We start from the raw sequence: 25,279 nt of genomic DNA, 5'->3' as shown, positions 1-25,279 counted from the left end.
ATATTTCGGACTGGCTGAAAAATCTTCTTTCATTTTTCTTGCTATTAAATTTCAGTTCACATTCCTTAATAATGGAATATAACTTTAGAAAATCGCCCACTGCACGAGAAAAGGGATAAGCAAAACAATACAAACACCTCTGAGATTAAGGCATTGACCAAGTTCTCTGTGTTTGTATTTAAAAGTATAAAGAATGATGCAATTTCCTCTTCTCCATACTTCTAATTAACACTAAGCTATGCAATGTTCTTTCAGTGATACAAGTTAACTGACATTTGAGACATAGCAGCTTAAGTCAGCTTTGTATTCCTAAAATTGAAAACAGCCCACCCTTGTCATTTGATTCTTTCTGGACATCTTACCTACTTGTGCCTATGCCTGCACCTAATTTGCATTCCACCAGTTATTTGTTTTTAAATGTCATGCAGTTAAGCATATCCTGGATATACTAAGGTAAAACAGCAAAACAATTTCTACTTCCTCAAAAATTTTGAGTGTTGAGATCTAATTCTCCCTCAAACTTCCAGGACTAAGGTTGTATTGCTGTTCATTCAGATGGAATTGAAATTTGTATTTCTATTTTGAACAAATATGAAGACTTTAAAAAAAAAATAAGCTATCTGTGACAAAAACTTTACACCAGATCTATTAAAAAAACCCCAAAACACTTGTGCATCTATTTGCTAAAATGCAGTATGCCCTATCAAGGACAAAGAAGTTACCATAAATAGTCAGTAATAAACAGAATATCAAGAGCATATGATGGGTTGTAAAGAGTTACTGCTGACATGCACATTGGCTTGTCACACTGGACTGCAGAATATATAGTACTTGGTGGAGTTTACTGCAAAAATATTTCTGGAATGCATTGGACTAATTACACAGTAACAGATTGACCAACAGAGTTAAAGGTATTTGACTGTTTAAAACATCACAGGCTATTTATAAAATAAAGCCTTTTACTGAGTTAGCTCACAACTAATGAACTAATATCTTCTTGAGGTCAAAGAAGCAATTTACTGAGCTCCATCTAATGGAAAACTGTGTGTTTAATCTAGTTTTGCCAGCCAGGCTGATTCTGCATAGCTGTCACCCATTCCTGTGGACAGTGATTGTGATCTGAAAACTCAGGAAACATGCAGAACATACTGAATGTTTTACAAGAAACTAGGACCCATCAGATATTGAGGATACCGAATGTCTGGGTAAAAGTCACTCAGTAGCCCAGGCTCAGAGTCTGGCTTTCAGCAGTACTGATTTTTGGTAGAGTCCTTTCTCTAGCAGTTGTTGTGAGATAGAGAAGCTAAATCTCCCTGAAATTAATTCTACCTGACAGCACAGTGGCCAAGGTACACAGGTGTGAGTGCTGGGTGTAGATCTGGCTCACAGACCTCTACCGCTCTGAGCTGCCTCACACAGGATGCATCCCTCATGCCAATAAACAGTGTAAATATCTCCCAGTCCTGCTGTAGTTTATGTCTCTCATATTTTAAAGGGACTCCTGAGACTCCTAAGCAAGGAATTGGAGCTGTCACATTTTCCCTACCCATCTTGGTCTTGAAACAGCTGTGTTTTCCACTCCTCTGGTTGCTCCTTGCAGGTTTTAATGAGGATCATCAAAGGAAAACACACACTCTCACTGAGGTCTTTTTTTTGCCCTCCCCACACAAGGGAGATGTGCTCATTGGGAAGGTGTGAGGTGTTTTACAGCAATAGGGAAAAGGCAGAGGAGAATATGGCAAGCAGGAGAGCATCTTGCTGGCTGGAGGCTGCCCATATAGCTCCCTCAGATTTTGTTATATTCCATCTTTTGTCATTAGGGCCACCCCATCTGATACTAAGTCCACTGTGTTTAAAGACTGGGGAATGTGCATATTGGGGACCATGTCTATGAGTGAAAAGAAAACTTGCTATTTTGGGGAAGGAGATTTCGCCTGAATATTTTTGTGACTAATTCACTATAGGCTTACCATCTGAGGGCCTGATTTTTGTAAGAAAATTTTTAAGAAACTAAACTCTTCTCACAGCATGTTTATGAAATGTGAAAGTATCATTATTCTTGCTGAGAAGTCTCCGGGCCAGATGCTGACAGATGCCTGTACCTAAAGGAAATCAGCAGGATATGTCACTAAGCACCTTTAGGATTCAAAGCCCAAATGTCTGCCCAGGATGGAAAATCCAGTAAAGTGCCTGAGTTGAACCCATGTGGACTAAGTCTCAGCCCAGTGTATTAGACACAATTCCTTTTTTTTACAGAAAAAACCCCAAACTTATCCCCTTAATTCCTTGAACTGCTTGAAAAAATTTGGTAAACATATGTAAACAATTTATGTAACAACTGATGCTGCAGCATCACATTGCCTATTTCATTCAAATCTGAACACATGACATTGTGTACATAGGGATTTGTAGGCACAAAGGATATTATTACTGTTGCCATGCATTGTATTTGCATTGTCATTTTCCTTAAATGTGCAGCATTGTTTTGTTAAGCAATCAGAATGCAAATACCACTGGCACAGCTAGAATACATTCAAGTGCCCAAGTACACAAAGAATGCAAACTGTGCAGTAAAGCACACAAAGCCCAACAAGCTCATTAGTACCATACTGCAGTGATTACAGAGCAAAGTGCCTTCTGAGGTGCAGTTGTCAGGCTATACTGAGGGAAGGCTTTGCAGTGTTTTAATGCAATGATATTTTTAATGCAATTGTGTGCTGCCACAGTAGTCATATTTCACCAGAATAAGCTGCTCTGGGAAAGAGGCACTATTCTCTGCTTGTACCTTGCCTAGGTATCATTCTTGATTAGCCATTAGGCACTGCATAATAGTCATGAGGATGAGGATAATTATTCTAAGGATAAGAATTATGATTGGCCAGACAAAAGCCCCATCTACCTCTGTATCCCTTTTCTGATAAAAGTCAGGAGTATATTTTTAAGCAAAAAACATGAGAAAACAGACATGCATAGAGTGGTATGGCTTTGAGATTCCAGCAATCTGGAATGAGGATGTGAAAACTGGAACTAGACTCTGTGGGGATCCTCTAGTGGTTTGATTTGCTTTATGGTGTCTGTTGTAACTTAATGACTCAAAACCAGATAACCACAGCACACCTGCCTTCAACACCCCTGCCAGTATATCCAGTATATTCACATATATGAATACACACACACACACACAGAAAAAACACCACACACTGTCCTGTATATGCCACCTACCACTGAAAGATGGTGCAGGTCTTCAGTATAGTGATTTGAAAGGTCTACTGAGGTAAAGGTTAAAGTTTTAAAGGAAAGTCACCATGTGACTGTCATGGTGTCAGAAACCATGTCAACCCTTCTTTGAGAGAGAGGATGGACTAAATGTGCTCTTGGTGCTCTCTCCTGCGCTGATTTTTTTCATGAATCTATGATTGTTCAGCTGCTATAACAGCTAGAAAGTTCAGTTTTAATTAGTCTGAAATAGGAAAATGTCTTTCATTGTGCTTGAAAAAGTAACACACATAATGTTCCATCTGGTGGAACCAGATGAAGACCTGTAAAAGTTGTGGTCATGTAAGGACCATAGCTCTTCAAGAAGCCCTAGCCATAGCCTAGGAATTGAACAGCCATACATACATCATCTGGCCATGAGCAGCAGAGAGAGAGGTGTGATTTATCTTAGCAAAAGCATCTCTATATTATTCACCAAACAAATGTTGTGGGTCTGGTGAATATTTCTGTGGAGCTTCTTTCTGCACTTTAGGGTATTCTTAGCAACTGACCTTAGCAACTGATCTGAGCTTCCTCCTTTGCAGCAGGACCCATGCAATTAATCAGACTGGTGTGCTGGAAAGAGAGAATTTAAGTATATAGGCAGGGATGGTGGTGAAGCTAACTGCAAAGTGCTCCATTAAACATATCACCTCAGTGTCTGCCCTCAGAAATTCATGTCTTCAGGGTGATCTTCTCTTTTGAGAAGTGGTCCTTTTTATAAGGCAGGAAGCATTAGGTATGCTCATATCTCAGTCAAAGAGTTTCCTACGCAGTGCCAACAGTTATTCAGCAGTACTCATTATGCAGGTGAGCTACATCACAGCGCTGCTACTCTGCAACACTCTGCAGATCTCTATGCACCATGTGCACAATGTCTGAAATATAAGCAAATTTATGCTGCACTCATCCTTTTTGTGGTTATTAGTGTCACTTAGTATCATCTTCCTCCAGCAAATTGACTCACCAAGCAAAATGCACAAGTGCACTTTAAAGCGGATCACATTATCACGCCTACTTCTTCTGGAAAGCCAAGTGTCATTACTACTTTTCACAAGGAATAACTGCCTAAACTGTTTCACATTCTGCAGTGCATCAACAGTGCTCTTCCTCCACTCAGTCTGCAGTTCAGAACAGTGATGGAACAGTAATGCATGTCTATCTCATTGTTCTACATGGAGAGATAAAATCTAGTGCTCACTTTATGCCTCTTTAAAAGTTAGGGTATTTGCTTCTGGAGTCTTTTCATCAAGATATGCAGTTGTATATCATCTCTAAGCCCCGATCATATTTCAGGTGTCAACAAGGTATTTGCATTAAAATTACTCTGTTTACTCAAAAAGCGTATTAGAGGTTTCTCTCTCAACACTACTGACTAGATGACATATCCCAACTGCACAGTTAATTCCAAAGTAAGGTATACACAATAAGGACTAACAGTGGCCAAGTGCTGATAAGATTTTACTTCCAAAATATTTTCTAATTATTCACTCTTTCTTCCTCTGTGTGTATTTTCTAGAAGGTAGATGGAGTATCAAAGAAATACAAGGGTGCAGACTGTTAAATGGTAAGATTATGACTAAAACCATGAACTTGGAACCACAAACCAGGAAATAAAATATCAGAAAGAAGAATTTTGGCTAAGAAACTGAATGAGAAGAGGTGCTAAGGGTCAAAATTGAGAACAACCAGCAATTTACTAAGCTGAAGAGCAAAGCCAGAGCCCAGTAAAACTCCCTATTATACAATTAGAGCTGAGACGAGAAGCTGCCAGTGCTTGAGCTAGACAAACTATGGCCACTCAATGTCCAGAGATGAGGATCAAAAAAAATAGAAAATAACCAAAGGAATAAAGTTGTAGCCAGAGATTATGTTATGCAACCACACATTGAGAAAGCTTCTTAAGCTTGGTTGCTACAGCTGTGTCTACCCAGAATTTTATGTGGGTCATCAGCCTTCTGAGACCCTGCCTGTGGTAGCCTGGTGGTTTTTTGCACTTTGCTCAGCAGTGCTTGTCAAGAGCCATCAGAAAACCATCAAAGTAGACACCTGAGCTCAGATCTCAGTGACTTTTGATGGGACTGACCGAACTGTGTGCTTTTAAAAACCCAGCCCTAGTTCTCTGCAAAGTGATGGCTTCCCACATGGTCTGTTATGCTTACAACTGCGAGTGTTTGGTGTTTTGTGACCTCCTCTCACTCATTATCACTCCACTTAATGTCATGGCAAAAGAAGGGTAATGATTCTTTGTTTTTGCAATTGTAAATAAAATGCTGCCAGAGCAGAGGGTACGTGTTGGCCAAGGTCTTTATTATGCAACTATATGCAGATCACTGTGAATTGCATCGTCCATCTAGTTCAGTGATGCAGCACCAAGGTCACTGGGCAGTTTTAAGCTAATGATGCAACCAGAAGTCTAATAAATGTGCTCAGTAACCACAGCAAATATAATGTCATTGTCACAGATGTTATTCTTTCAAAAGCACTTGGCAAACAACTAAAACACAGCTCTTGTGTTTGCTTTGACTGCCTCTAAGAATGCACCATCAGGATTACTGAGAAGATGAGATTCTTTAAGAAGACAAGTCATGGCCTACAGCTACAGTATTGGTATTGCTCATAGCACTCTTGCAGTTTGCTTAAAATAAACAGGCAAGACGATAACTGAACATGAATCAGTGAAATTTTGACAGAGAGGAGATTTTGGAAAAAAACATATCCATGAGTGATACCAACACAGGTAGAGATCAATTTCTTATTACAATGATCTAGGCAAGTCAACTTTAATTATGCATTTGATTTTTGTAGCCATCATTATACGGTAACCAATTACATGCTGATCCAGTAGCCTTTTCTTATCTTTCAGGAAATACATTAACCAGTAACTGCATTGTGTCACCATGAGCTTTGTCATTATGTGCAGTGATTCCCCACAGGGCTTATCAAATGCTGCAATTGCTGTTTCTTTGGAAGGATATACATCATCTCCTAGGCTGGGTTCAACAGATGGTTGATATTATGCCCTGAAAAGTGGCAATCTACTGTTCAGGACTTGTTGCAGCTCCAGTGTCTTGCACCCTATCATATATATGTATATCTCTATTTTTACAAATGTCTATGGATATATATTCTTATGTACATCATGTATTCTTATCTGACAGGCACGAAGAAGCCCACAATGGTCTGATCATTAATATGCTCTTGACAATAAGGGAGAAAAAGGAAATTTAAAAACAAGCACAATCTCTTGAATTCTTGCTTCATTTATAATAATTATTGATAGGAATAAAGATGAGTAATTCAGCCTTACTGTAAAATTCACTTAAGACCATTCAGTGAACAGAGAATGCCAATGTGTGAAGATGGCTGTTTAGCAAGGCACTGAAATAAAGTGGTGGCAAGAGAGGTCTTAGTCAAGACACAGAGCTGTCTTTTCTCAAATGACATAAACAACACAGTCATGAAATGAGGTCACAGTTTTGTATATAAGCCCTCTGTGGCTTCTGAGCTAAAAAACCTAGAAAAATATTACCCTTTGCTAATGGAGCTTTTTCACCAAGAAGAACAGCATGTGCCCAACTCAATGTGTCAGCAGCTTTCTGCCCTCAATTCAGCTTACCAACAGTTAAACCATTCAGGGTCATACTATAACCTATTAGAGATGACATGTGACAAGATGATTTTTGATAAAGAGTAGAACTTTGGTACTACAGAAGTGGCCAGGGACAGGAGGTCTCCGTATGCAACCTGACATTTTGTCAGCAGCTGCTAGTCAGATATAAAAACATTTTATTGCCCTTGCATATTCAGCCACATGCTATAGTTTCCTCTCACTCAGAGTATGTTCACTTTCATACTCCCCTGCATTTAGCTGCAATAGAACAGCAGAATGTTTACATTACAGCAGAATGCTGCGTGCTTTTATCTAAGGGTGACCTTGAGTATGCCTGGCACACAAGAAGTGCAGTGGAAGGAAGGTAAACACTTTTTCTCCTACACCTCTGCCATACTGTCTGTGTCCCTCACTTCTATCACTCTTTGAATTTAAAGAAAGCACCTTCGTAAATGCCCATTTTTGTGAGCAAATGCACATTAAGAACATTTCATGTGCATGCTATGAAGAACATGAAACCTAAGACAGATGAGAAAACTTCAGTCTCCAAAACAAAAATTAGTTTTTCCTTTATGTTCTGAAGCTTATTTGTAAGTCTCATGAATGTTTTTAACTCTTTGGAGTGGGAAGTCTAAATTAAATCATCAGTACGTGACCCATTACTATTTTATAATCCTCTCTTTTGCAAATTGAAAGCAACAGTTTGCCAATCTTGTATTTAAACTTTCATGGAAAGATATGAGTGAGTTAAATATGAGGGCCCAAGCAAGAGAAAATACAAGAAAGCTACATGGTGTTAGGAAAGCCTGTCCAGAGAGTCAGAACAAGAGCTTATTACCAAATATACATGTTTTAAACTGATCTTAGATCAAAATAACATTTATTTTTGATGAACTAATAGTTTGTGCTAATGACCATAATATTTTTAGATTTAGGAAGTACACACAAGAATAACATGGTCAAAAGCACCACCATGGCTATGCTGACCTTCAGAAAGGAGAGCTGGATAATAATGAGGAATCTTGTTTCAAAGAAGTAGAAGGATATCTAAGACAGTTAAACCCTCTCAGTCAGCACAGAGACTCCTGAAGGACACCATACTGGGAGCACAGCACCAGCATGTACCACTTACTAGAAATCCCTTGGGAAAAAGGTAAAAGGGAATTGGCACAGAAAAACAGAAAAGCAAAGGAAGTTACTGGAATTAAGATTTTAACATTCAAAATTATGAAGATGTCTCTCAGAGAAGAAAAGGAAGAAGTTACAAATTCTAAGAAAATAAACATAAAACTATAATTAGACTACCATTTGCTTTGTAAATGTTGTGGCAAAATTTCAAGGTGTTCATTTTCCCCATAAGCAATTTGACTTGCCTATGGCATCAAAAGATGAATTGATGGCTCCATTCACTGCTTCCCCTGCCATTCATATCATGCAGATCAGTATGAGAATGAACATAAAGAGCTGCAGAATAGAGCCATTTTATACTTGTTTTAGACAGTAAGCATGATAATACGAAGTCTAGGAAAAAAAGGGATCTAAATGTTTCTAAACCATCTTTTCTGAACTCTACAACTCGTGCAGCCATATGCATCTGTCCCTATTCAGATAGGAGAATGCCATTAATGCATGGTAAGTCAAAGTGCCTGATTTTTATATCCATACCCTGCAGTCACTTGACACGTTTATCTGTGCCTTATTACTGTCAGATTTACTCCCTGATACAGCAGGGCCAAATTTATCATGTTTACAATTGCTGATGTTCCAAATTCACACAATTCCCACTCATATGCAACTAGATCCTGCCTAGTTATAGCCACAATTTGCTCCAGGGTCATGCCTCCAATTTGGCCACTCTGTTCCTATTTTCATTGCCTTGCAGTAAAGAAATGCATAAATGCAGCATTTTTTCCATAAATGAGATGTGATTTTTTTAAAGAATTAGCTAAGTATACATTATCTTTTGTTTACTTCTCATGACCTCTAGTCTGAACTAGTTCTGCTGGAATTCAGTAAAATTAATTCCAAAATGGCTAGCATAAGAGTTCTTAAAAAAACCCAAACCCAAACATGACAGCAATGAGAAATATTTTTACCAAAGGCTCTTGCAATTCAGAAAGAGAATCCCTAGCTTGAGGACAAACTGATCATCTAATTTACCTCTGAACTGAAAAGAATTAGGAATACAATTACTTTTGTGTATTCTTGAACAGGTTTGCCATACTAAGCTTCTGCCTAAGTGCTTGCAGAATCAGGACCCTTTGTCCCAGAATCACTGGCCCACTGTCTAGGAAGAAAATATTTTTTAAACAATTCAACAAAGAATTCAAAACAATCAAATGAGGATAATCAAGATCATAAGAATATGCATCAAGAAGAAAGGCACCATAAGACACTGAAGAAATAATCTGGTACCATTTATTTCCCTCACATTTCCATTTATTTCATCCATTTACTTTTTCTAGCGCCTTCTACCTTCATTTTCTCTTCTACTTCGTACTTAGATTTTTTTATGTTGTGACTGCACTCATCTCCAATTCCTCTTGATGGCTTGATATTTCTAATACTATATTTTAAAATACCATCTTGTGCATTCTGTACTTTATTGCCATTAGAGAAATGTTTGGTTCCCCTAAAACTAAAAACAGGAAATAAATTTTTGAGGGGCAAATGAAATGATGGAGATTTGTATTTTGCCTGTTCAAATACAGTTCTTTCAGGAGACATTTTTAGGGGTTGCCTTTACTTTGTTTGGTGCTTTCCAGCAGTTACAGCAGGCAGTGGTTTAGTGAAAAATTTAAAATAAAACATTACTGTGCATTAAACACAGTATAATGATGTTTTGGACACCAGCACCTCTTAAAAATAAAAAAGAAAAAACATGACAACATTCCTAGGTTCCCTCTGTTGTATCAGCCTGCTCCTGGCCAATTCTTCAATGTCACAAAACTGGGTCACTCAGTCTTTTGTCACAGAAAAAACCTCAAATCCAAACATATAAATTCTGGACATTAATTAGTAATTATATAAGATGACAAGGTGGTTTTTTAAAACAAACAAATATGTATTTTCCCTTGATTTACAATGTCCATTAAATATTTACATAATTGCATTCTAGTTACTCTCTAGCATATGTATTATATTATAAATACTCAGAGCAGGATTTTTAATTTTAATTATAATTGATTTCTTTTTTTGCACTTTTACTACCTTCCCAATATAATTTCTTTTCTTTAAGCTGTAAGACTGTCAAAACACCATAATTTTAAGACTATCTACCTGTTAGCTTGATTTTTTATTTCATTATCAGCCATTAAGAAAAAAACAGTAAATCAGAGAATCTATTTTGTTAATGGAACTTAACTCTAGGCAATCTGAAAATAAGGAAATAAACCCTTGTCCCTCCAACAACCATAAACAGATCGTGAGAAGACTACCAGAAAATACATCTCAGAAAACTGTTAGAAGTGCAAAAAGTCCATAAAGTAAAGCACATGGGTATGCAATCAGGAGCTGCTGTCCTTCCATAGCCAATGCAGACGTAAAAATTTTGGAGGCTGACAAACTGCACCATCCAATAATAAACAGAGCTAACACAGTTCCTGGGGTCCCCCTAGGAGAAAACAAAACAACACAAAAGAAACATGACGGAGTACACATATTACTAAATGTAGCATCAAATCTTACCAAACTTAAGTTCATGTCATTGATAGGTAACACCCAATGGAAGAACCAAGAACTAACTGAAATAATCAAAGTCAAGCATGAGAGCAAATGAAAGTTGTAACCACAAACAGAAAAAAAATATGTTCAGCCTGGATAAAAGCTTCATCAGAAGTACTGCTAAGAGCACTGCACATTTACAAATAAATCTGGGCCTCCAGCAGATGCAGCTGCTCAAGTTTAATATTAAATTTAGCCAAGTTTATAACACAGAGAACAGAATTTAAGGGTGCCTTAGACACTCAGGAGAGGCTCTGAAAGACTCATACCACCTGGATGGGCAGAAACGTCTCCCAGGAAAAAGCCTGACTGGCCTTTTAAAAAAGTGAGCACACTAAACATAAAGTAAGGAGTGGGAAAAGAACCACCAAGGAAAAAAATTTTGCTTATCTTGGCATCCTTCTCTGCACATTGAAAGGACTGTAAGTTTCCACCCTACCTCTTGGTGACAGCTGAGCCCATTTGAAGTTACACTGTGCCCCCTTCCAGGAGAAGGGAGACCTGGAGAACTGATGATTATGGGACTATGGTTAAAAGCCCGCTGAAATACTCCTGCAGATTACAGAGGGCTCACTATTAAACCCTGTGGGAACAAAATCTTGCCAATAAATAATGTTCCACATATGCTTTATTTGAACTCTATTTGCAGCCTGCTTCTGTAAAATGCATGAGATCATGTGCATAATACACTGCTGAAGCACATAATGAGATAGCTACTTTATACACTTTAGCTGTGTCAGTCTCAAGGACTTGGAGAAAGAATAAACCTCTGCCTCTTTCTAAAGGCCTTCCTGGCTCCCCACTCTTCCAAATCATCAGCATAACAGAAACACAAGGGAAAAACTGACTGTGTGTACATACTCAGGTAGGTCCTTTTATCAGAAATTATCTCCACTAATATAATTATTGCAACTAAACCATGATGAATAAAGCTGTCCTTATGTAATTGACTTAGTTTACTTAATGCATTCACATCACATAAAATACTTGATTTCTTAGCAATCCAGTCACCAGGCCAATAATGTACTTGGTGTTGCCAGCTCTTGGGCCTTTGAGGCAGGAAGGAAAGAATTGATTACATGGTGACTCAGCAACTCATTGCAACTTCAACAAGTTAAAAATAAAACATTAAAAACCATGTGATTTAATATCCTCAGTTTAAGTGTTTTTTAAACCAATATAGTGGCATTTAGAGAAATTCCACTGGGCTTTGCAAAGTAAGTTGCTGGTCTCTCCTCCAAGAAGATGCTAAGTTGCTCACCTAAACAGTGAGCCAGAAATATAGAGCTGGCAGGGATGGCTCTTTGAGCAGGTAGGCTGGCAGAGGGATGGGATACAATAGGAACATACTGTGCAATGACAATTTTCAGCTAACATAATGACTCTTAGGGGGCTGTCACAATGCGGCACAATTTAGAGTTGTGGCTGCTCTGCCTTGCACTGAAGTCCAATGGCTTCTCATGGTTTGTTCCAGGACTGGCAGAGAGCAGGATGGAAAGGTGGGATAAAAATCATATGGGAATCAAGAGTACCTCTGTGCACTTACAAATTCAGTCCTCAATCTAACAATGTGATACTGCTAAAATGAATGGTTTGGCAGAGAGCTTTCTGTCTGGCATGTCCATGAGGGTCAAATACTCTAGATGGGAGAAGGCAAAAAGCACAAGTCATGCTTACAGTGGCCAAGATGACTGGGCCTGTACTGGTGTGAGATTGAGATGGAGGGACACATGTGAGTGGACCCTTTCCACTTCTCTTTCTCTCACATCCTCACATCCTGCAGCTGCTGTCACCAAATGGGTTCTCTGTATCAGCTGGGTTTTCTTCATGCTTACATTAACTTCCTTCCCTGTTTAGTTAAGGAAGAAGCTTTACCATCCTGTTTGGGTATTTGATATTAAAGAATTGTTGCTTTCTGCAGGAAAAAAGTCTATTGATATTTCTCCCAGAAAAACAACCTAATAGACTTCGGCTCACACATGAAAATAGTATAGATGGACACAAACAAATCTAGTTCCATGCAAATTTGAGTAAGAGAACTGGTATTCTCCTTGGTACTATTCAGTACCCCAAACGTTCCATATTTTGCTTTATTTATTTACAGGGAAATAGCTAATCATGAAAATTGAAAATTATTAGATTACTATGTATCTTTGCCATAGATGAGTGCATTATCTTATGTATACTTTTGGTGAAAAAAAATGCAGATAATTTCTTTGAACTTTGAAATAGAAGTAATGTTTTTATAAATATTTTTAAAAATCATAAATATATTGCTCTTTCTTTTACCATTTAAAATATTTTTTAAAATTAAAAAAAATGAAATGTATGTTGGATTTTAAAGTTGCTACTTAATTTTAATAGCATGTTTGCAATAATTAACCTTGGTACTTGATATGTTCAAGCAGTTTCATAAACCAAATGAGAAAGGACTGCAGAATCCTGTTAATAGGTACTTAATGTTAGCAATTCATTTCAGAAATACCAGTTCGTTTTTGTCAAGGCTATCACATTTTAGTATTTATAGATCTTCAAAAGATGGGCTTTCTGTAAATTCACAGCATTTTACAAACGTGTAGTATCTGCCTGGGGATTCCATGTACAGAAAACAGTACCCTGCACAGTTGTAACAGCTGGTTTGGAATTCACCCCATCTGTCATATGATTATGTATCTGCACATTTTATTAGGCTGGATTATTAAACAGGTTAATCAAGAAAATATGGGAAGTGTAGGAGAACAAAGAATAAACAGCTTCTTTAGTGTCATCATCCATCTTATCAAAGACAGCTCAGAAACACTTTAATACATGGGATATAGTCAGGTTAAGCCATCATAGCTTCTCAGAAACATGCAACAAGAATTTTTGCCAAAAATTCATTCCACCATATAATTTCCTTAAAATATAAATAAATAAATAAATAAATAAATAAATAAATAAATAAATATGCACATATGTAAGAACAATGCTTTTCCAAAGAAAACAAACACAGGCATTTTCTCGTTCATCAGCTGCTAGGTTCCATATGTTACAGACTGGAGAGTTAAAAATATGAGAGAACAAAAAAGACTAAGGAGGGAAACCATCATTAATAACATGTTAACAATAGACAAAAGCACTGCTCAAGGCCTTCAGGCAAGATCTGGAACTTGCTTGTACTTTGCGGTGTGTGAACAGGGAGATAAACACTGTGTTTCAAAGGGTTTCCTGAATGAGGAGAAATGAGAGGCTTGCCAAAAAGTTTCCTATTCAGAGAATATGACTGAACAACCCCCCACATGTGCACAGATACATACATCACTACACATTTGGTTTTTCAAAGTATTCTGGTTTTTTCAGGCTTGCACTAGGCACAACTATACCTCAGAATATACAAGTCTACTTATATCTTGTCCGAATTCTCCACATCATTAAGGGTAACTTGGCTATTTCATTCTGTCTCACAGAAGTCAGTAGGAAAGGAAACATAAAGATGGGAGGCCTGATGCTATGAACAAAAAAGAAGCAAGAGAACCAGCTATATAAACCCAAAGTTCAGTAATTACTTTTAAAATTGATACCTGAGTTTGGCTCTGCAAAACAAAAATCACATCTGAGGCTGCTGCAAAAATCAAAAGCACTCTCAGTCCAAATAGAAAGAAGTGGAATTGAAGACTCATCAAAATGAATGCCCTCTCAAATACAGTCCAGTTTTGTCTCTTTCTACCTATATGTACAACCGAACTGGTGTTAGAGTTTCAGAAACCAAAATTTACTACGGACCACTTATAAAATGTTTTGCACAACAGCAGCCACCTGACTTACTGTCCTTCCCAGGATTCCCATTGCCATAGGCCAGTACTTACTGCAGCGAGAAGAGAACTGCAGCAGAGGACAGGATGACCATGGGCAGCAGGCAGTAGCCCAGCACACTTGCAACACAGCCATGAGAGACTCCCGAGACGCTCATCAGGTTCAGCAGGGCATGCATGGCAAGGCACCCGATAGCACTCATCCCGTACACGTAGCCAAAATGAACTTTCCCTGCCTGGAATAAATAAGAGGAAGCATGAGCTGGCAGAAGTGAGCAGTGATCACTAAGTGCTAGCAGAAGACAGATTTAGGTTTAGGTTTGTTACTTCTTGTTATTGACACTCTCTCTCTGCTTCACCTGCATCAGTTCAGTTGTGAACCACAGACGATACTTTTGAGTGATTTTTGCATAAAAATAATTCCAAAGTGCAATTGACAAAATGTGCTTGTTGCTAACTTAAAGTCACAAGGCTGATTGTGAGTCTTACTGTCATTGTGCTCTGAACACAACTGGAATTGCTTGGGAGATTTGGGAAAGTTTAACTGGCAACAAACTAAGAAATTATGGAAAGCACATTTTAGTCATTAAAAATCAGTTTAGGCTCAGGAAATATCTTTTCAAGAAGTGTATATGGGGCTGTGAAAAAGTGTCCTAAGTAACATGATGACCCAGGTTACCTGATGTGCTTCACATTTTATTACAAACCTTCAGCTATAAACAGGTCTGCAAAAAATTGGGAAAATTTTGCTTAAATTATGGTGGTTTTCAGGGCAAAAGCGACTGGTTTTTCCCTTGACTACCATGAGAAGGATACATTTCTGTGCCTAGACCAACACAACATGTTCATTTCAACATAAAACTCAGCGGTAACTGTCAGCTTATGTTCTTTTTTTGTTCTAACAAATGAAAAAAATCCCAGATTTTTTTCCCTTCTAGGTTTTATTCCTTTGCTTGAATTTATTGCCTGTGAAAGGTACCAGCCTGGCAGCCTGGAGCTTGATGTTTTCTAATTTATACACAAAGCTAGTAAAACAGGCAACTGTGGCCACAGCACCACCAATTCCTTCATCTCCTGCCATCATTTTGAAGGATCCCTCCAGGCATAAGGGCATTGTTCACTCCCCAAAATAAACCAGCACAAAAGACTGTTAAATATGTTTTTGTCTCTCTTCAAGCTTCTAACAAATGAAATGTTGAAAGTTGGCTATGCAATACTGTCATTTTCACATCTGTATATGAGAAAAACATTCATAAATCAGAAATCCATTTTTTTCTTGGAACTTTGAATCCTAATGATAGAATGCACCTGTGAAGGAGAAAGTTCAGACTTGGAACTTAACCATTAACTCAGAACCATGGGGGGCCACTATGCATCACCTTCCTGACACATAATAAGGTGTATGTACATACATAAAATGCAAATGTGTTTGTTCATACACACACACACACACACAAAATCTATATGTTGCACACACAACATATTATATATATATATTGCATATGATAAACCACATAAGACTCAAAACTAATAGAAGGTCTCAGTTTCCTAATAATGCTGTGGCTTATGGTTGGATTCTGTTGTGATGGATTAGGTGGAAACATTGTTGAAGCTTTTATCATGTTTTGTGATACTTGCTAGTTTATCTCCCATGATGGCAAAGGAGAATGGAGAAGACCTCTGACTTTACTTATCCATACATTTTAATGAAATATGGGGGAAATCAACTTTGAGGACCCTTTTCTGAGCTCTCTTTCTGTATCCATGCATGTGGAAATTGATCACTGGATGCCAGCAGTATTTGAGCTGGACAGACATAAAGCAGCACTATGGAGAAGGCCTGCTGATGACACAGCTTGGAAGTCCTGATGCTGCAGGTTGATGGCAGCTCACCAGCTCTCGTTGGAGAGCAGTTCATGAACGTGAAAGGCAACCTGAGTTAATAAGACCTGACTTTACATCAGCACCATTATCCTGTCTGCACTCTGACCTGGCTCACTGCTGAGCTCTCCTCTGCTCCCAGTCCTCAAGGTTAATTCAGGTACAGCCAGGTTGCCTATATCCTTTTCCCCATTTCTGTCTTCCACCATAAAGATTCATCTATTTCTGAAATCACATCATAAGAAATCTTCCTACTTAGGTACAGACTTCTTCTGCTGGCATTTGCATACTAGTGGTATAAAATAATCAGGGAAAATTGCTTGAACAAATAAAACTAATGATAACTAAATAAAACAGTACTAGATCAGATGATTATCAGCTAGAATTTCAGTCATTAAAGATATACAGTAAGTTTAACACTTACAATGGTTTGGGGCAGCCTTTGCTATACACCAATTCTGTCTCAAAACAAATGCATCAACTCTAAGATATATTTTAGACTGTTTCAGTGTATATGACTGTTCTACACAGCACTATTTATTTATTAGCGTAGTTTAAGATTAAAAAAATTCCTGAACCAGAGATGAAGGAGGCACTAGCACCAGCAGCTAGCTGAGATCTCCAGTTGGTGAAATGTTGGATTTGTGGTGCAAGGATATAAGAGAAGGAAAAAAAAAAAAAAAAGCAGCCGAACATGTTAGTTCCGATTTTATTCTTACTTAACATATGTGAATATGTTGACTCGCACACACGGGAATACTCCCTGTTCACAGTGATGTAAGCAAAACCAGAATCAGGCTTGATTAGTCTGACAGGCTTTGATGAATGGAAACAGCTAAATTTGTCCTGTGGAAGGAGCAAGGTTAGCAGAAAGTCAGACTTTGTGTTCTTGCTTGCATCTGCCTGGAGTGGGTACTACCACTGTTGGCTGGAGAGGATGGGGAAATCTGATTTCATTCAAATGACAGAGTAGAATGCAAAGCAGCTGAGACTTGGGCTTCTGCTAAATTTGGGGCTGCCATTGTTTCTCTATCTACAATGGAGCTGCCCTGTTTTACACTAACGTGAGGAGGAACAAGTCCTGCTGCCAGGCTAGCAGCCCTTTCCTCTTTTTCTCTGAAAGGACTGCTACCCTTTGAAGAATATCTTTGCATAATTTTCCATAGTTAAAAAGCTGAAACTAAAGAAAATGTATACATTATTTTTAGAAACAAGCTCTCAACGAAATTATGTTTCTGGTGCTATCAGAAGATACTTATTTAAGTACAGAAGGATATCATAGTTTACACAGCTGAAGAGACATGTTAGTATTCAAATACATCTGAGATAAAATGGTAGCCTGAATTTCTAAGATAAACCTGAAGGCTTACTGCTGGGAAGTTATGAAACAAAAACACTAGATTGTGTCAGAGGTGTTCTGCTGCCCTAAAACTGGAGCATTGAAAATACTTGGTTTTCTAATGACACCTAAAATGCATAATATCTCAGCAAAAGTATGATAATTAAAGTAATTTATTTTAATAATAATAGTTTAATATTCATTATAACTGTTGGCTATTCAGGGAGAAAAGTCAACAGGAAACATTTTTTCCATTCTTTCTTTTAGCTTTCCTTTCATTTTCTTGATTATAATTAATTCAACTTTCTTTTTTTACTACCCTCATACATTTATTTCTCCAGGTGGAAAATAGCCTGTCTTCTCTAGCTTCCCACCTTCTTTTCCTTTTATTCCCTTTCCTCCTGCCCTTCCACCCTTTTAAAAGACTTTTATTTTTATAGGAACATAAATAATAATACTACTTGCCATTTATATAGCAGTTTGCACATTCAAGGTACCGCACTGACATTACAAATTGAGTAAGAACTTTCAAGAATCTTCTGATTCAGCACTATTTATCACAGAGGAAATGGAGAATTAGAGCCCCTTTCCTCTCACCTCAGTTGCGGGGCAGTAAAGCCCTTCCCAGAATGGTCCCACCTTACTGCTGTCTGATGAATTGCTGTTGGCAGTCAGAGCTGTACTTCAGCAACACTGGAGAGCCCCTGTTGCCAGGGATATATACATGAATTTGGAGTTCTGGACAGCCCTGTTAACTTTCCTCCTGTAGGAAAGCTACATTCATACAGAAGAAGGAGGTCAAATACAGGCTACTATATTTTGTTAAGCAGACAATATAAAACAAAGAATATAAAATAAGAACTAGCAAAATTTATAGGAAGGCATTGCAAGTTTAGGGGGTGGGTGGAAAAAGACTGTTTCAATTTCTTTTTTCTCTAATTATCCTAGTTGTATAAAGATTTTTTTTAGTCTATCTGTCTCTGCACTCTCTAAAATAACATTGAAAGAATATAATTCCAAAAAAGCAGCAAGAGTGTTAGAAAAACTGGGCTGGTCTGCTATTCCTTTTTATTCCCTCCTTTAAAACCTGTTCAGAGCCTTTCCAGCTTATATATGGCACAGATCTCTCCTTTTGTTCATATTAAATCCCACCCTAAAAATAGTGTGGTCTCCTCTTTCCACTGGAAGTAATACATCATTTTACCTGTGTCACCTTTACATTACATTTAAATTTTAAGCAGGTGCTTTGAAAGTAGGAAGAATTTTTAACACATAATCCCAGAATAACTGGCAGCAAATTACTCTTTTTATGCTACCACATCTTCTGCAGCTTCACACTCATTATCACCTAGGCATGAGCTTGTTAGAAAAGAAATCCCTGAAGATTTCTACGACGTCCTACCATCAGCAATGTTGCTCCAAGGGCCAAACAGAAGACCATAGGTCCAGTGAGGTCTGTCTCATTCATAATGCTGCCATCTGCAGGCTTCATTGGGTTTAGAACTGTTAATGTTTTCTGCCATATATGCTCAAAATTGATCCCAAGTTCTGCAACAAGAATTTCAGGATTTTGTTAATTGCTCACAAGAAAACAACACTTTTACAAAACTCCATTAGACACCACAAAACTACAAACAAACGCTTCAGTGAAGATAATATTGTAGGATGACATTTTCTGTATTAGGAACATAATGTCCCTGCTATGTACTCAGTATATTTGAGAGTCAGCTTTCATTCTAAATTGGAATATTAATGTATTAAATCCGATTTTAGTCAGCGAAGCAAAAAATGGCCTCAGCATTTTTGAGTTAATATTTGTTTTTCCTATATATAAACCACACATATCTAATGCTACACTAACATAGATGTTGAAAAACACATTAACAATAACTGCAGAATTTAAGATACTCTGCAACACTGAGGACAGAGATATATGCTTTAATTCTGGAAAATCTGACAAGAAATGTGTCTTAAGTCTGAACTGCCAAAAGCACTTAAAAATGACATTTGTTCCTTCAAGGCAAGTTTATACTACTTTATACAGTGCTTTATAAGCTTGGGGGTTTGTAATGTGGTTGTTTTTGGGTTTTTTTTTGGGGTGGAAGATATTTGCATTTAAAAAGTAATTAGTGAGACCCCAAGAAACAAAAGAATATTTTGTCCCATTAAAGGTGATGGCACTCCTGCCCTTAACTTTGCTGGGGCAAATCTTTATCTTATAACTTCTGGAGAAACACTTTAGCTTGCACAAGTAAGCATCTTCCCTGAGATTCTCCAGTAAGGGGAAAATTAGGTTCAGATCTGCTGCCAGAATGGCTGAGACTGACAATGAGTTAGATCTGTTAGGAAAACCAAGTCTTTACCTTGTTCCACCTCTCCATCATCTTGAGCTCAGTCAAAACATTGCATATATAAAGCTATTCTGCATTAAAATGTGTGGTTTTGTTCAGATTTATATGGTACACAGACAGGAATATCTCTAAAGCCTTGCAGATCACAAGCAGTTGGATTACAACATCCTTTTCCCAGGGTGAACCACATGGTGAGTTAAATGGTTGGGGGTTTTAGAGGTAGAGATCTAGCAGTTATCTATATCAAACAGAATGATCTTGCTGGCTTTAAGGCAGTTGTAGTCCCTTCTGAGTAGTAAAAACTCCAGCTGCCTTCCAGTATGCAAACTAGCAGGCTGAATATGCTCATTTTATATTATGCTGAAATAATTACAGACAAATTCTCCTTTTTTTTTTTCCTAATACAGCACAAGTATTTTAGTAGCAACAAAATCAGCCACTAGAATTAGAATGGTCAATCATCATAAGGAACGGCATTGCTCATATAGTTAAATGATCAACTAATTGAAACTGAAAGCAGCTTTCTCAATTCCTTTCCCACTGAAACAAGCGACTTAGCATCTGCAAACTGCTAAATCTATAACTAGATATGCAAAAGAGGATGATTATCCATCTTCATTAGTTATAGATTTTCCAATATGTATGGAGGAATAACACAAGAGTGGAAACAATTTTTGGAAATGTGAATGAATTCAAAACTATTGTTCTGCTGTCATCTAGCGGTGGCACAGTATATCTGCTCTCGGCCACAAGGTTGCAGGAAATCCAGGGCGAATTCGAAGGAGAAAATGCATATTTGGCTGCCAGGAGTTTTGGCTGAAGCTCACAGGGTGAGGCTTGCCAGCTCTGCTGCAGTTTCTCTAGTGAGTTCCATCCTCTAGCTGGCAGAGAAAAGTTAGAGGCACCCCCAGGAATCCTGGCTGTTATCTGTGGGATTTGTTTTGTTATAAATACATATTATAATATTGGCTTTTCACAAAAATTAAAATAGATTTTATATGTGCAATGTCAAAGTAACTTTGTTATAATGATATAGTTTTATTTATAGTTGTTAATTAAGCTAAGACATAGTAGTGAAATAGCTGATACACTTTTGTTAAAATACGTGCTTAGATGAGATAACATCCAATGAACATATGATGAAAACATCTGCTACAGATATGCCATCTATCAGCACTCACCATCTGAAGACAGTGTGAGGCAGAGCCAAAACTGAAGATAATGATAATAAAAGACAAAAGCACAACCAAAGAATACACATGCTCTAAAAAGGCAAATCTGAAGAGGAGATATGCTAAACATGTAAACTAGTTTGAAGGAAAAGTTTACTATGAATAAGAGTCCATGAATATGCAAGAGGCTGATGTAAGGGACAAGGTATTTAAAGGGGGTCCCCGAAGATAACAGTGTGCTCCTGGCTGAGTGCCCAGGTCCACCCTGCCCCAATAACCTTTGCTCTGTAGTCCTTGTCTCCTATTGTCCTTTATTAAACTTTTAAAATTTTCACAAGAGAGTGAAGGTGTTTTTCACAGTTTTACCTTCTAGCAAAGGAGGTTCCTCGTCAAATCCATCAACGTAACCAAGCTGAGAAGGAGCGTCGGGACTGCAGGCTGGCTGCAGAATGCTGCCCGAGTAGCTCTGCGGGGACAGCAGCATGTCTGATGGCACAAACGCCCCGCCTGCAGGCTGCTCTTCTGCCTGCCTCCTAGGACAAGGAGCAAAGCACAAACTACAGTGAGAAACGTCTGTTATAGATGGATAATGAGATGACTGGCTCTCGCAAGTAAGGGATAATTATTGTGTGAATATTAAGAAAAGCTTTAGTGATGTATAGTAATGCTATTGCAGTTTAGATGTCCTCTGTTTTCTCCATAGTTCCCTTTTCCCCCTGTATTGTTGCCATCAGACAGCTGGGGTTGTCTAGGACAGGTAAAAAAGAAGGTGTGCACATGTGCCCCTTCCCTGGGGAAGCTGGGAATGGAAAAGCTTAGGGGTTGCTTAGGGGGTGCGGCATGGCAACACCCGATCTCCAATCCAGTTACAAGAAAGCAGCAATCCCCCGATAAATGCAAAGAAGAGTTGACTGACAGACTTTGGGAGGGGCCAGGGCTGGCTGATGCAACCCCCAGGGGTATCAAAGACTGAGCATCCGTCTTGAAGATGAACCAGTGATGTGATATGCACAAGGGCAGTTCCCAGCACTGCAGCTTTTTCCTTATGTAGTCCTTTTGTTGTATTTCTGTTAAGGTTTAATAACCTTCTTAAATTTTCAAAGTGAGCAGTTGTTTCTCACATGTCTTAGAGCTATTCACCATGTTCCACCTACTTTTCAGCTATTTTCAGTGTGAGGAAGCTGGAATTTTTCTGGGTCCTGTCCTCGCTGTGTGTAATAGGAGCTGAGCTGTTGCCCGTGCCTTTGCAGCTCCCTCTGCAAGCGGGCAGAGCTCCTTGCCGGGCCCCTGCACCCACCGCACCTTTCCCACTCCCACACCCAGGCACTTGGGGCTTTTTTGCCCAGCAGCCTGGTGACGTTCCTCAAACCCATCTTTACTGCTAATGAAAGAGCCATACATTTAAATTTTGTCCTTGAATCTCAGAAGAATCCTAAAGAATTTCCTGCAATATGCGGCCTAAATTTCACATTAATAACATGAAGCTCAGTTACTCCTGTCAGGTAAAGAAGCTGTAACACCTCTACTAATAAAAGTAGCACAAAATCAAATCCTTTAAAAAGAAAAATTCACTTATAAAGATTCTGTTCTGCCTTTCTGAAAGTTTAGATGATGTCTTGAACTTCTTTCCTGCTGCTGCAAGCCCCAAAGCCAGCCCCAGAACCACCATCTGTTGGAGAGGGAAGCTGAAGCAACACCCACACTTACTTTCTGCTTTCACAGAGGTTTTTGTCTGAGCCATAGCTGTTGCAACCTTCTTCCTGGTCCTCTATGGTATAATTAGACTGGTAAAAGTCGATGTGAAACTGCTCAAAACTTGACATTCTGGTTAGAAAAAATGATTGCAAATATCATAAATAGCCTTTACAACAAGGCAAAATCTATGTTTTGAACTGCCCTAAACTTAAATTAAAATAGCAAACTGTAAAGCCCCAAACTCAAGAGAATCTTTCTGTAGAAGCTCATGATCATTTGGAAGTGACAAAAAAAAGACCATTTAATTCCTTTAGCTGTAACAAGAGGAATTAATCTGCTTTTACTGGAAATTACAGTATTTTAATTTAAAAGTGGTATATCAGACTTCCTATCTCGATATTGTTACCAAAAATAATGCAATCTTGAAGGAACGTATATATCTACAAAATATTTTTTTAAACAGTTCATTTTCCTACTTTCAATAAAAAAATTGTGACCATATCTCAATGTTTAAAAATTAAGGTTTTAGGAAGTACTTTGGATTTCAAAAACAATTACTATTTACAATGTTTTGGGATATTATATATGACTGTCATAAAACAATAGGAAAAAAACCCAGATTTGTTTACAAAATCTGTGATTTTTGTTCAAGGACACAACTGGCACATCAGTGGTAGCAGAGGAACATTCTCACTGGCCAGCAACATGACCGGTAAAAGACAGCATACTGGATGATTGAATTGGATCAATGATTGGATGATTCCTCAGTGAAAAGACATGCTAAAGCATATATTTCCTTCCTACTGCATGTGTTTCACCACTTGGCTAGCACTTAGGTAGTTAAGCCCTTAAAACCCACAGAGAAGTTACATAACCTGACTGGAATCCATAGCCATATCCAACTTACTTAGATTTTCATGTGAGATATTCATCTCTCCTAACGTTTCACTTTTTTTTTCACTTTTGTCCTCATTTCTAACTTTCCAAATGCCATTGGCAAAATATGCTTTGGACCTCGGAGTTATTCTTAGAGTTATCTCAATATTTATCAAACACACTCTGCTTATGGGAAAGATCTTTGCAAATGTCTTTGTAAGATAAAAGTGATAAAGATTACTATTTCATCAGGGACCTTAAAATGCTGCATATTAGAGTTTCTGATTTTTTTTCCCATTATCAGTCTAATCTTTTGGGACCTATTTCCTTATTTTACCTAGAGTTCAAAGTAGAAATTGCTCTAATGTTATTTTCTTAACTCTTGATCAATTGTGCAGGTTTTCAAAATAATTTTTACATTTTAAATGTGAATTAATAGAAATTAATTTACCAAGCTATTTACTGTGGCTTTATTTGGAATTGCACACCACTTAGGCATTCTTTCGATGAAGATTTCACACAGGGCATGTTTTAAGAAACTTAAGTTGGTAGCTCTACCTCAATAGTTCAATTCCAGTAAGTATTTAACGTCCTTTGCTGTCACTATACAGAATGAAATAATTGCTTAACCAGGTATGGTTAACTCTGTATAACCTAGTTCAGAAAACATACATTTATTTTCCAAAAGAATTTGGAGTTAAGGTTACTTACATTTTAAGATATTTGGTGAAAACTCCAGTCTGTTGAATTTACATGTTGAAGAAGACCTAAAATATCCTCTTGCTTCAACAGGGATGAGCTTAGTGCTATTTTTAAGATTCTAAATTTGATATTTGAACAGATGCACATGAAGGAAAAAAACCTCACAACCTGTCAATATCAGGGCCAGCATTTAACAAGAGCTAACAACAATGGGCAGAGAAGGGTAGGAACCTTTGAGGAAAAATGAACAAAATCAACAAATATTGCTTCATATATTTCAACTCAGTAATCTAGATTCCTTCTTAAGTAAGTATTTATGAAGATCTTGGTGAAGCCCTCATTAGCTAAACTGTTGGACATTAAAAAGGGTAATACTACCTGTTAAAGTAGAGGGCTGAATACACTTATTTGAGGGTGTGTTTCCAGCAGCCAGAGCCCTGGAATGGCTGTGGGATGCTCCCTGTGGGATGCTCCCTGGGAACACTGTGGCAGAGGGAAGGAGGGAAGGAGGCTGAACGCCCTGCTGGGCCAAGTGCCTCTGCCAGGGCCCTGTTCTCCAGGCACATCCCCCTGCCCCACTGCTCCTCCAGGGGCTCTCTCTGTTTGCAAAGCTGTCTCTTGAAGTGCAGTACCCACCATGCCAGGATCAGTGCAAGGAACCTCTGTTCCATAGTCCTGGCTACTAGGAAACAGCAGCACAGGCTGGATTTTTAAATAGATTTTAAACTTCAAAGATGACTTTTCAATTTACACCTGCTTTTGTTTGACATATTTGACTAGCCACAAAAAAGGCTGCTTTTTTCACTTCTTTATTTATTGGGTAGTTTCCGAAAAAGCACTTGGGCTGTTAAATTTAAGGAATGCAACACTAAATTATATGT

General features: G+C 38.1%; 1 protein-coding gene across 2 annotated transcripts; it reads right to left on the bottom strand.

The window, feature by feature from the left end:
- Positions 1-8,273: 8,273 nt before the first annotated feature.
- YIPF7 (Yip1 domain family member 7) lies at positions 8,274-24,480 on the bottom strand. Of its 2 annotated transcripts, XM_036381530.2 has the most exons (6): positions 24,408-24,480; positions 22,833-22,949; positions 21,492-21,658; positions 19,005-19,150; positions 14,437-14,618; positions 8,274-10,481 (listed from the first exon to the last, which is right to left on the bottom strand). In XM_036381530.2, the coding sequence occupies exons 2-6, from the start codon at positions 22,946-22,948 to the stop codon at positions 10,319-10,321; spliced, it is 774 nt and encodes a 257-aa protein (XP_036237423.1). In that variant the 5' UTR covers position 22,949; positions 24,408-24,480; the 3' UTR covers positions 8,274-10,318. The 2 variants fall into 2 exon arrangements, with proteins under 2 accessions (XP_036237423.1, XP_054370750.1); XM_054514775.1 differs by lacking the exon at positions 19,005-19,150.
- Between the last annotated feature and the right edge of the window lie 799 nt (positions 24,481-25,279).

This window comes from Molothrus ater, chromosome 4, assembly GCF_012460135.2.
Source record: "Molothrus ater isolate BHLD 08-10-18 breed brown headed cowbird chromosome 4, BPBGC_Mater_1.1, whole genome shotgun sequence".
NCBI lineage: Eukaryota > Metazoa > Chordata > Aves > Passeriformes > Icteridae > Molothrus > Molothrus ater.
The sequence above is the reverse complement of the archived record's forward strand: the minus strand, read 5'-3'. Positions and strand labels throughout refer to the sequence as shown.

Bases quoted from the DNA above. Each gene is read 5' to 3' on its own strand.
- YIPF7 (XM_036381530.2), bottom strand. From the start codon at position 22,948: ATGTCAAGTTTTGAGCAGTTTCACATCGACTTTTACCAGTCTAATTAT. The intron at 14,619-19,004 runs GTAGGACGTCGT...TATTTATTCCAG, and splicing joins TTGGAGCAACATTGCTGATG to GCAGGGAAAGTTCATTTTGG. The intron at 10,482-14,436 runs GTAAGTACTGGC...GTTTTCTCCTAG, and splicing joins GCAGTTCTCTTCTCGCTGCA to GGGGACCCCAGGAACTGTGT.